Below are 12,769 nucleotides of genomic sequence, written 5' to 3'. Positions count from 1 at the left end.
TTAGCCGTCGGTTAGCGCTCGTCTCGACGCCGCCGACGGCTGAGGGCTGAGGGGCGGGACCGGGGCGGCCCCTGAGGCGGCGGCGGGGCTCCCGACGGCCGCGGGGAGGCGTGGCGCGCGTGCGCGGGGCGGGAGGCGCAGCCATGAGCGGCGGGGCGGGGGGTGGCGGCCGCGGCGTGTGAGGAGGGGTCGGCGGGGCCGCCTCCCTCCCCGCGGAGATGGTGCCGGGGCGCCGGGGCCCGGAGCGCGGCGGGGGGCGGCGGCGGAGGGGAGGCCGGCCCCTCTCGGCTCCGGGGGAGGCGGCTGCGGAGCCGTGCCGGCGGGGCCCGCGCCGCCATCTCCTCCGCCTCCTGCCGCCGCTCCTCCTGCTGCTGCTGCTGCCCGCCGCCGCTCGGGCCGGCTCCGCGTTCGGCTCCGGGCCTCCGGACTGGCCTCCAGCCGGCCCCGGGCCCAGTCTGAGTTTGTACCTGAGCGAGGAGGAGGTGCGGCGGCTGATCGGTGAGCGCTAGGCCCGGCGGGGGGCGGGCCGGGGGGGGGGAGGAGGGAGGTGTGGGTTTGGGGTCAGGATGGGGCTGAGGGCGGTGGGATGATTGGGCGGCGGGGAGCCGTGAGAGCGGGGGCTGAGCGTGGAGGAGCGAAGCCGGGGAGCCGAAAGGAGCGTCCGTGTGGCCTCGTGCCCCAAGTCGTGGGGGTTTAAGGGAGGAAAAGCAGCCTGGGATGGAGGGCCGTGGGAGGGATGAGCTGAGGCTGGGGTTTAATGAGCGAGGTGAGCGGCGTTCTGAGGGCGTGGAGGGGACCTGGCGATAATCGGGTGCGTGTGTGAAAGGAAACTTAATTTCCACTTCTGCCCCGGTTCTCGGAGGCCGTTGGTGAGGTTCCCCCATCTGAAGGCTTTCGGAGCAGTTCTGTGCGTGGAGAGGTTTAAACAAAGATTTGTTTTCTGCGGGCTTTGGCTCATGGGGACTGTCGTTTTGAGACTCCATCCATCAACCCTAAACAAAGACGTTGGTATCCCCAGCAGTCGGTTTTTCAGGAGGTGGCCTATGGCTCTGTAAGCTCAAAGGCAAAATCTCCTATCAGCGTAAGGCTTCCATTGCACCAAATAGGCAAAACGTCTCCAGCATCGCTGATGGAGTTGGGGACTCGGAGTGAATAGTGTTGTAAACATTTTGTTTCTGCTGTCATCATTTTTACATCACGAGTGCTTGCTGCCAGATGCTCTGTTGCAGGCAGAGGATAAAGAAGTCAGCCTTGCTGTTTAGCTGAGTCTCCAAACAAGTGATTAATCTTGAAACTCTAAGATCTGAGCTATCCGTTTCTAGAGTCTGAAATGTGTGTTAGTTGGGCTTGCTCAGGCTTCCGCTGGTCCACCAGTGTAATTATTCATCGTTAAGTATAACATAAGGAAGACTTCTTGTTGTTTTTTTAAGCTAAATTGCAGCCCATAATCTTCCTTGTGGGCATGCATTGCTTATGTGGCTAAAGCCACTTGCTCCTCAGGTTGTCTGTACCTGTTTTATGTTGCTTAAAGTATCTGACACATAAGGATCTCTTCTGTGACCCCAGAGGCCTAGGTGCACTGCAAACTGGTATGAAACAACAGATTTCTAATCATCTGAAAGAAATGGCAGCTTATAACTCCTTGAAGTTCAGTTTATCTCATGTTGTTGGCATAGAAAGATTTAATCTTAGGTGTATTCTGTTCTACAAGCTGGACACAGCTGGTAGGTGCCTGTCTGTATGCCTCTCTCAGAATAAAGTCTGAAGGGACACAGATGCATGTGATTCAGCTCTTTGCACAACTGTTCTTTTTAAAGGTTCAATTTTGTAGCATCTGAAACGTGCTTACATAAAACTAAGTTTGTTGTTAAAAAGTTGCATCAATGTGTGGACTTCTGAAGTTTCTGTAGCTTCTTTTTAGGAAAGCAGTGGACACCAGGACAATCATTCACAGTAGGCAGGAAAATTGCACTGCTTGTGTAAGTGAACTGTTAGCTTCAATGGAGCTGCAGTATAAACATACAAACGACATTGTTTTACCTTTTGTTTGTAAACAGACTTGATCTCTGCTACTGTGTTGCTGTGGTTAAAGGGAGAATTCTCTGAAGTGTTAATAAACCCGAGTACAGCACATCTATCGTGTGTTTTCCAGTTTCTTCAGATTGCTCCCATGCATCCTTAGTTCACAAGTTGATTTGGAACAAATGTAAGCATGCAGCCGTGTGTGTGCTGAAACGACCGTGCCCAGTGATACGGTGCATCCTCTGTGCAAGGCTGGAGCACCCTTGGGGTCTGGGTGTAAGGTCTGCTGGGATGTATCCGTGTGTGGCCAGGTTGGGGCAGTTCAGGAAGGCACTGCGGTGCTTCAGCTCTGCACAGAAGTAGAGTTCTATGTCCCATTGAAACGTGGTTTTGTTTTTTGTTTAGGCTGCAGCTCTTCTGCATGCGAGGTGAAGAAATATTGGCTTCACGTTATTTGTGGCTGCTCTTTGCTGTGGAGTAGAGGCAGGGCAGATAGTATGGTTTGTAGTGAAAACTGCCTGCTACTTCCCTCTGTGTTTATGCGTATGATTTCCACTGGCAATCTGCGTGATTCTGACCATATGTCTGCCTTAGGATTAGCTGTTTTGAAATCTTTAGAACTTTACACAGAGGAGAACTGGAGAAAACTGGCTTGCCTTTTCGTGTGAGATGCATCTTTATTTTGAAGAGCTGCAGCATTCGCAGGTCCCAAAAGCAGCGCTTGCTGTATGGCAGACAGATGGTCTCTGTGTCAGAAGCATCTCTTGCCTTTCCCATGGAAAATGTTCTCAGCCATCCAAGCCATGAGCCTGTTGATGGCATTGATGAAGATGTTACAGAGCACTGCTCCCAGTTCTGACCCCTGAGGGACACTGCTTGTCACAGATCTGCATCCAGCCGCCGTACAGCTCCATGTGCGTGACAGCACCGTGTGCTGCATCGCTTTTCTCCAGTCTCTATCTGTGATGTTAAACGCTGAGGACAGATGGCGTTAGGTCAGTGATGAGTTATTCAGTGGAGGGTCTGTGTTTTATTGTGTGGCTTTCATTCAGATTTTCCTGTGAAAACCAAGTGTGTTCATCTACTGCAACATTTCACCACCTGCAGTTTGCAGGATCCTGTGATCTAAAGGCACCAGAATCCCTGTTTTGCAAGTAGCGAACTAAGATGTAGAGAATGGGCTCAAAAATATCCATTAATAATAGCAATCTAGCTTTATTATGAAATCTATCTGATCTTTCAAAGTACATAGACAGCATTATTTAGCATTTAATGGCTGCATCTCTCCTGAACTTGAGTTTTGGCTGAGAGGCCTGGCAGTTCTGCAGCTCAGGCTTGCAGATGACCTCAGGGGTGCTTCAGCTGTGAGGACGCTCCTTTCTGTCCCTGTGAATTGTCATTATCATCTTTGTTTTACTGACTGCACTCTTTTCAGCATTGGTCTTGTGGGCAGTATTCCTCATCACACAGCTTCTTAGCATGAATGAGATTGAAGTCCTGTGGGGGAAAATACCATGTCATCATGTTAAGCTAACTTGAGAATGTAGGAGAATCTTGGAGTCCCAAGTCCTACAACACTTGCATTGAGCAAAGTTAATATTCTTTGGCCTAGTTTCTTCTGGTTATTCATACTGAGTGTAGTGTTCTGTTTAATTTTATATTTGCTCTTGCTTAATAACAGAGTTAAATTAGTGTTGGCTTTATGTGCTCTAAGAGTCATTTGAAGCCAGCATGCAGTTTGCTAAAGTGAGGTGTCTAGCTAAATGAAGTGCAAAACTGATGCAAGAGCTGTTGTAGCAGAGGGTTGTTTGCTCATTTCTTAGTCATGCTGCTGTGTTCCAGCCATTTAGCTTTGTTTTTCCACGAACTCAGTGACTGAGATTGGAAGGGACCTCCAAATATTTCCTCATCCTGCCCATTGCTCAGACAGAGCTGGTGCCCAACATCATGTCCAAAAGCTTCTGCTCCAAGGAGAAGACTCCTGTGCCACCTGCACAATCCAGAAGTGCTTCCTGAAGTCCAGAGGGAACCTCCTGCATTTGGGTTTGTGCCTACTGCCTTGTTCTGTGTTGGGCACTGCTGAGCAGAGCCTGGCTGTGTCCTTGTTGCAGGGTCTGATGACCCTGATGACTCCAGGCTGAGCAGCCCCAGTTCTCTCTTCCTCTCCTTACAGGCCTCCTTGCTGCAGGCCCTTCAGCATCTTCTCTTTGCTGAATTCCCTCAGGTAGCTTCATTTTTGATGCAGACAGCTTGCTTAATGTTACTGTTTTGCAGAATTCATTGCCAAAGTGCTTCGTGGTGTTTGCACTGCATTTGTAGCGACTGTAGAACCTCTTGTCTCTGTCCATTGCCTGGTTAGTTGTCATGAAAGGGACCTGGAAGGCGGGGTGCTACGATATACTGGATGTAAAGCCCCTCAATCTAATGACAGTCTGTGACTGATGCTTCTGGGATGATTTTTTAGTGCTGTAGGTGAAACAGAGGGATTGAGGCAGGCAGGACTTTGTGAGGATGCGTGCAGCTCCATCTGGTCTCTCGCAGGCTGCAGCAGGTTGTGACAAGTTGCTTGCATCGTGAAGTTGAGCAATCTGTTTTCCGTTTGGAGCCTTTCAGTGTGCCTGGTTGCTTGTCCATCTGATTTACTGAGCATCACAGTTCATGTCAATATTGTTTTGAGGTTTATGAGAACAAGCTGCATTTTGGAGTTCCTCTGCCTTTTTTCCGTTCTGTTACCTCGCTTTTAATTTACACAATTCAAATTGTGTATGGAGAGCTTCAGAGATGTGTGCAGTCATATAAACCCCTATTTGTAATGTTTACAAACCAGCAGAAGAATCTGTTTCCAGCAGCTTCCAGTAGCCTGTAGAGGCAGCCCCTGCCCTGGGTGAGGATTGCTTTGAAATCCTTTCTTTTCCGTGGGACTGCTGTGATGAAGGAGGTCCAGGAAATCCTGGAGTTCTTGCAGTTGATCTGTGCAGCGGTGCTGAGGTGGAGAGTGGATGTCTGAGGTCGATTGTATCATGCCAGCTTGCGTGATGGAATGTAAAAATGCTGGGGGCTCGGTCCAGATCCTTCCCAATAGAGGAGGCATTTGCTTTTGATGGCTGCCCCATGTGGAGGGATGCTACTGGCAGCTGGGGCTTGGCTTCCTCACGCTGCTACCTGTGCACAGCCCTGGGAGGAAGCAGCCATTTTGGCTCCTGCGAGGCCAAGGTCTGCCTAGTGATAAACGTGTGTGGTTCCTGTAACTTTCACGTCAGGCACTTGGAAGCAGTCTGACCTCTGAGACTGAAGGCTGGCCTCCCAGGAGAACGAAATCCCGGAGCTGAGTTTCTCACTGATGTGGTTTTATGCACACGTTCTGTTTGGCAGCATCTTATTTTATCATCAGAGATCGTTGGGCCTCTTTGAGCAGGTGTTCTCCCTCTGGTTCCTTGGCAGAATTGGGAACAAGGAGGAGGAAGTGAAGGTAGAGAGCTCCCCGCGTGCATGAGAAAAGCCAGCTAAAAGGGCTGACAGTGCTGGGAGCAAGGCAAGGACTGAAGCTGCTGTTAAACACCAGCTGGGAGGGGGGCGAATACAGGAGGTAAGGATCATTTTCACAGATGGGGGGAAAAAAATCCCTGGACGGCATTGTGCTGTGACTGAGAGCTGCAGAGGTGGCTGTGCTGTGCCCACTCGTAAGTAGGTGCTGCAAAAGATCGGATACTTAGGAAAGTGGTGAGTGAGAGTTGCTATTTTATTTATTTTTCTTCCCCTTTCTGCTGGTGGAGTTGTTTTGATGCTGGAGGAACTGAATTAGTGGTTGAATTTCATCTATTCAGAGCTCTAGCAGGAGAGGATTTCTTGATGACTGATTCCTACCTGAACATCCTAGTGAAACATCATGGGAGTTGCCACCATTCCTGCAGTTGCCTTTAGTTAGAGACTTTTCCTTTAGTGACTGAGCGTGCACTGCTGAAGTTGATCTTCAGGTCCCAGCTGCAGAGGCTGAAGTGCTTTTAATCAGATGTGCCTCATGAATTGTGGTTGTTTTTTTTCTTTCTTTCTCCATGCTTTCCTGAATGGCTGCAGTACCAGCAGATCCCATGTAAGAATGAATGCTGACACTCTCTGCAAACGCCTTGTGGCAGTACAAAGGGTGCAGTGGTAGAGGCTTCAAACGCATTATTTCTCTTCCATCTCTGCCTTTGTCCTTCCTTCAAGCGGATAACTCACGTGTTTGCACTGACTGCTTTGGAGATCTGGGAGCAGAAGCAACAGCATGAAACTAATGCGATGCTTTAGAATTTCACTGCCTCTTAACTGGGTGTTGAATAGCTGTAATTAAATTAACCAGTATATTGATTTCACTGCGCTGCTTGGGAAAGATCAGGGCAGCAATGCAAGCGCTGGAGCTGCTGTTAACTGGCTTGGAAAGCTGCAGCCACGCAGCACACATAATGCCAGCAGGAGTGATGGTGAGGCTGAGCAGACTGATAAGCAAAAAAATCCTCTGAGATCTGATTTGGCCTTTATGAAGTTAATTGATGGCCTGGTAGAGTAACTGCTAATAGAATGAAAGCAGCGTTAATGGGTAGTTGTTCCTGAAGTTATCGTGCCTGTAGCTGCTGGCAGGGCCACTGCTCAGCAGGTGGCTCACGCTGCTACCCTGCTTTTCCTGCAGAGGTAACTGGGTCAGTGCACGGGTTGATTGCTGTAACTGAAAATAGAAGTTGCAAGTGGCACAACTTCTGTGGGTAGAGGATGCTGAAATATTGCAGGTATACGCTCTGTGTGAGTCCAAATGACTTCTGGCATACCCTGGCCAGGTAATTATGCTTTGGCTGGGAGTATTACAGCAATTCAGTCCAAAGAGATGTGCAATACTAGGGAACATTTTATTTGAAGTGGTCGTTTCAGGGTGTGCTCTGTCATGCAACAGCAATTCGTGTGGATGAGGCTTTTCTGGTTGTGCTCTAGTCTGAATTTTTACTTCTAATCCAAAAAGAGCAATTTAAACACGAGCAGCTTGATGTCACAAAATGATATGTGGGACATTTACCATTGCTCACAAGCTATTTTATTAGATAAATATATCAGGCTCCTACCACGTGCTAAAAATGAAGCTGTGTATTGTTTAAAAGCTTAATGCAAACTTAAGGGGAGCTCTGTTCACTTCTGTCACCTCCATCCCTGTGTCTGCACATCTCTATGCCCAGCCGTTCCATTTGCCCTTGCCTGCTCATTATGACACTGGCAATTAATGCCTTTTGGCGTGGGCAGAGTTAAAAATTGCCAGCTTTCTCGTGAGTCATAGAATGGTTGGGGTTGGAAGGGACCTTTGCAGATCATCAAGTCCTGCTTGCTCTCACCTCAGCCTCCTCAAGGAGTGATATTTGCTTCCTGCCAGGTGCCTGCCCTGTGAGCTCCACAGATGCCTTGCAGTGAGAAAAACCTCGTATGCCAGCAATGTTGAACTTGCAAATTGAGCATCGTTAAAGCGAATTGCATCAGTGAGGTGAAACTGGCAGAAGTGAGGTGCACCGTGGGTGGCAGTCAGTGAAGAGTTGTGAGGATTTAATGAGAGCTCTCAGCTGCGAGCTTCTCTTTCTGTTTGCTAGCTGCTTCCTGCTAAGATTGCCTGCTATGGAATCTTGGTTGGTTTGCAAGAATGCAGACATTGCCTTGAAGTTATGTTGAGTATTTCCTCAGATTGAAAGCCTTGCATATTGTCTTCCATCTCCTGCTGGACAAAAGTGAACTCTGCATAGGTGTAGCAGCCCTCAGTGTGAATAGGCAAAGTCTGCGTGCTCTGTGGCTGCCAGAGTGGGGTGAGCTTACAGATTAACCGTGCTATTGGCAGGGAGGTGTACAGCTCCAGTGGAACAGGAGCAACCCCCGGGTGCTGTGTCTTAGGAGAAGGACTGTGACAGTCAGGGAGGGAAAGTCTCTTGAGTAGAGGTAGAAAGTGTATTCATGAGCACTGATGGATTCTGCCTGGTGATTTGTCTTTCCAGCTTGCCACTGCACAGGGTCTCTTGACTTTCTTTAGCATCTGGGTGAGGAATATTAAAGGCCACTTCTACCTCATTTCCACAATACGTAAGATTTGACTCTTTTCTTCTCTCTGCTGCTCATCTTTTCCAGAGACTCACGACTTGCAAGATGCTTAAAAACAAATATTTTGGCCTGTATTCCCAATGGACATCCATATCTGGCAGGCTGTAACACTGTGGAGAAATACAAATGCAATAGGAGATCATCTATTGCTTGCTTTAGTAAAGGAAAGCCTGCTTTTGATGTTGGGTGTATTGGATATGTACAAATAGGATGTAAGAAACGACTATTTCAGATCCTCAGTGTTAAATTTAAAGTAATTTTGTGTTTTCTAAATGAAATTACTTATGTGGAGTTTGTCTTTGATTTTCTCTTTTTTTTTTTTTTTTTTTTTTTTTTTTTAAATCTCCCAGTTGTGTTTTCAGTCTTGTTTGTGCTGATTGCTGAATGGATCTAATTAAATACATTCAAATTAGGAATAGCTGCTCTGGGAAAACATATTCTTTCCCTGCTGAAGAGGCTTCTGTATCCAAAAGCTGATTTCAGTTCTTCAGCTGTGTTTTCTTGTGCCTATCCCGATGTCTTGAAGTATCACAAGTCTTTGAGCACCTACTTGTTGAACCCCTTGCAAAGGAAGGAAGGCCCTGGCAAAGCTTTGGTCGTAATGTTGATATTTCAGATTTCTGACCCATTTTTCATAAGGAGGAAATGGGGAAAGAGGATGAAAGCACACATTCTTTCTTCAGTGAGGTAAACTGTTCACTGCTGGGAGAAGCCTTTGTTTTTAAGGGATTTGTTGCACAGCCCAGGCTAGTGGATGGTGATGAAGGGGTGGCAGAGCCTGACGGTTGTGGGCATGTGTGTCCCACAGCATCAGCCTCTGCTCTGGCCAGGGGTGTAACCCAGTTTGTGATGCTCAAGAACAGAGCCGTTGTCCTCTGAAACCCATAAAGCTCAGAACAAACGCAGTGTTTATACAGCACTAGTAAGCTGTTTAAGCATGTATCCCTTTTCAATTAATTTATTTCAGTGGCTGTGAGTCAGTAGCAGGGGCGGCTGGCTTTGTGATGGCTGCGGAGGTTTGACATGACACTGCAGTGATTTCTCAGCTGTTTATATACTCTGTAAAAATTACAGACTAGCATGTAAGGCAGCTGGCATTCATTTCAGTCACTTGTGTACACAGACAGCAATCTAGCAGAGGCAGACAGGTGGGAGGGCCAATGATGTCAGCTGCTCTTACCCAGATTGCTCTTAATGAAATACTACTTGTTGCAATACGAGCGCTGAGCTCATTGCAGTCTCACCTAACTCTTGCTTTGCGTGCTCACTTTGAAAGCCCTCGTGTTTGAGGCAGGATCTGTCAGAATCGCCCTGTGACGATTTGAAGTCTGTTGTTTGGGGTTTTATCCTAAAAGCTGTCGTCGTCTTTGAGAAAAGCATGCTTCTACTAGGGCGTGTTGTGGGACAGCTTTGCTCTGTAAGAATAAACTCTGCTTTTTCCCATGCTGGAAGAGGCAAACTTCTTTTGTATGTCGTGCTTTAAAAAAAAAGAGGGAGTGCGGACTTGAAGCTAGACTGCTTTTGCACAAGGGCACTTGAAAAGAAGTGTTTTGTTAGGCTGCTAGACTGACATGATCCAATTTTGTCAGAACACAAGGGCTGCCCAGCATCTTTTGCAGTTGGGAAGGAAAATCGGCCTCTCCCCTTCCTTTCTGAGCTTCTTCAGATGTTTTGTTATGTTAAACAGCGCAAAGAATGACACTTTCTCTGTGGTGCTGCTTAAATTCACCTTTTTGTTTGTGCTTGTTGGGAAAATTTTTTCTCAAATAGGCTTGCTGGATTCGGAAAAGAGACAGAGGAGAGTCTTCAGCTTTCTTTATTCGAATAAAAGGAGTCTGCCGGGGCATTTCCCTGTAGCGTCTCTCAGTTTAGCGCTGTCTCCTGACTGCGTTGTCCCTTCCCTTTCCTCACTGGTTGAAGCCCCCGGAGGTTACAGGCATCCCAATCCACCTAACACATGTGCAACCCCCCTTCACATCATGCATCATATGTGTAATTAACTCCAACTTTATGCCACCCGGGCCTAATATTAATTAGCCTATTAAGCCTGAGCAGTGAGTCCAAAGTTCATAAGTTCAAGTTGTCCATCAGCCTTTGTAGCTGAAGCCTGATGTGGTGGGACTTTACGAAGTCAGTACGAGCAGAGAGGGTTTTGCAAGGCTCTGCACAACTTATCTGCAAGGACGCCTTGTTGGCAAGCCTCTTTTAGCTCATTCTCCACTTTAATTTATTCTTTCGAGCTTGTGGAAGATATGAAAGTTAATAATGAGATGTATGGGTTGCCCGGCTAAAAGGGAATCTGTTTTGCCTTGAAAGGAAAGCATTGGCTTTGCAGCTCATAGGAGCTGGTGCGGGTTCATCAAGTCTGAGTAATGAGAAACTGGATCCGCTGGGGCTGTGCGCTCTGCAGATGGGCTGATTTAAGGATGCTTGGCAAAGCACGCTGCAGCTGATGTTTTACCATTGCTCATTGATTGCCAATATTCTGCTTAAACCGACAGAAGCACTTGCTCTGCAGTTTGTAACATAACAGTTTTTGCCATTTCTTTAAAATTCTTCTCCTTTATGTTCTACTACTTGGACTGGAAAATCATTACTGAAGAACTTCCCAGTTTCTTCATTTCTTTGTAATGCATCTGTTTACTCCTTCTGAAGCTGCCTGTTTTCTCCGTTTATCACTCTATGGGACATAAAATATTACATACCCATTTGGATTTGTTCCAGGAGTGTATTTGTCCACCAGTATTTGTATTTGTTAGATTGCCGGCTGGAGGAAGTGTTTAACATCTTAGGAAGAACCAGACGCCTTGCAGAATAACCCTTATTTTTCCCAAGTGTTACCAGTCAGTGTGATTGCAGGGAGCATTATACATTCATGAACTCTGAAATGCTTGGAAAACTGATCTTGTTTCTGCTGTTCCTCAGCAGCCTGTTCCCTAGGCTGCTTCTGTCTTAGACTGCTGTTGCATTTGAAAGAGATGCAACCTTTTTTTAGTATGTACAGGCTTAGGCTCTGTATTGATTTTGACTTGCTGAATTTGATGCTGTCAGTTGAAGCTGCCTCTGTTAAAGCATGCTCTTAGGGGGTCAAAACCAAACCCTGTGCTGTCTGGGTAAGGTCACAGTAGCATTTTGGCATAAGCACTAAGTGCTGCTGTAGGCTTGCCTTCCACTTGGGATTCTCCTGAGTATCTTCACTAGTTCAAGGGGTTAAATAGACTGAGAAGTATTCCTCCACTTTCCATTTATTCATTTATTTATTTATTCTGCATTAGCTTTTTGCCAGCTTTACTCCCTCCACTTGGCTTGCTGAAGGTTTGAATAAGTAACTTTGCAAAGCAGAAGTGAATATGAGTGTCTGAAGAAAAAGTGAAATAGTTCAGAACTGCCTTCATTCTCTAATTAGACTTCAACTGTCATGGTAGTGGAGCCTGGAGTGTTTCCTGCAGACTCTGAATCAATTTATGTTGGCTCTGGACAGAGTTAATCAGTCTGGAAATGTAAGTAGTGAGGCCAGTGCAGTTCCTTTCTGTGGAAAAGGGTTTGTAGCTAACAGGAACAAAACTCCTGATGGGGGAGCAGTTCCCAGGTCAACCTGTTTGACCCTCTGAGGCTGATCATTGTCCTCCTAATTGGAAATCTGTGGAAAGAGAACCACAGAATGGCCTGGGTTGCAAAGGACCACAATGCTCATCCAGTTCCAACCCCCTGCTGTGTGCAGGTCACCAACCAGCAGCCCAGGCTGCCCAGAGCCACATCCAGCCTGGCCTTGAATGCCTGCAGGGATGGGGCATCCACAGCCTCCTTGGGCAGCCTGTTCCAAGAGAGAGGTGCTGGTTGGGTGATGAGAACAGTGTGCTACCAGACAATGTTTCAGTTGCTGGTACAGTGAGGGGAAAAAGCACCACAGAGTACTGAAGCACTGACGTTTCCAAAATTTGTACCTGTGGGTTTCAGGGTTTGGGAGTACATTCATCTGTGTTCATAGACAAAAAGTCCTGTGAGAGCTGTTGAAAGATGCTGTCTGTTATCTTAGCTGGGGAAGTTCATGATCTGCAAACACCAGAAGCTAGGAGGATCTACTGTAAAATGCCACAACGTGTTTGCTTTGGTCTTAAATTCTTTCCCAGGCATCTTCATTTAGCTCCTGATGAAGGCAAGGTGCTGAGCCAAGAAGATTTGTGTTGGTTTTCTTTTTTTAAGAGTTAAGAGCTGTGCTGGAAAATCTCTTAAATTATTTTTATGTGCCAGTATTTTAATTGAAGCATAATTTTTTGAAGCAATAAAACCTGACATTCTCATGCTGCCCTTACATAATGCTGTTCAGAATCATGTAATTAACATCCCTTGTTAGTATCTAGCTTTTAATGGAAGTACAGGCATTAAAATACTGGTGGTCTGTGTAAATCAAATTGCTCAATATTGTAGCATGCTGCTTCTATTAAAGCTTAATGATTTGATTGATCTTCTCTAGGGTAATTTGTTTCTGTACGCCTTCAAATACTGCTGCACATGAAGCTGCCAAGCATAAATACCTTCAGCCTTTTGTCCTAATGGCAATTTTATTGCTGTGCACTGCTCATCTTCTCTGAATGGTTTCTCTATAAAAGTTATATTAAATCCAGAACTGTCCCCTTGAAAATCT

General features: G+C 46.8%; 1 protein-coding gene across 1 annotated transcript in view; it reads left to right on the top strand.

The window, feature by feature from the left end:
- The first annotated feature begins 218 nt into the window (after positions 1 to 218).
- RYK (receptor like tyrosine kinase) overlaps positions 219 to 12,769 on the top strand; it is a 50,732-nt gene continuing 38,181 nt past the window's right edge. The window contains exon 1 of the mRNA XM_042820521.1: positions 219 to 498. Within this exon, the coding sequence (XP_042676455.1) occupies positions 219 to 498 (280 nt within the window). The remainder of the gene's footprint in view (positions 499 to 12,769) is intronic.

This window comes from Centrocercus urophasianus, unplaced genomic scaffold (genome assembly GCF_019232065.1).
Source record: "Centrocercus urophasianus isolate 14NV4802_14NV808 unplaced genomic scaffold, USGS_Curo_1.0 seq_19, whole genome shotgun sequence".
NCBI lineage: Eukaryota > Metazoa > Chordata > Aves > Galliformes > Phasianidae > Centrocercus > Centrocercus urophasianus.
The sequence above is the reverse complement of the archived record's forward strand: the minus strand, read 5'-3'. Positions and strand labels throughout refer to the sequence as shown.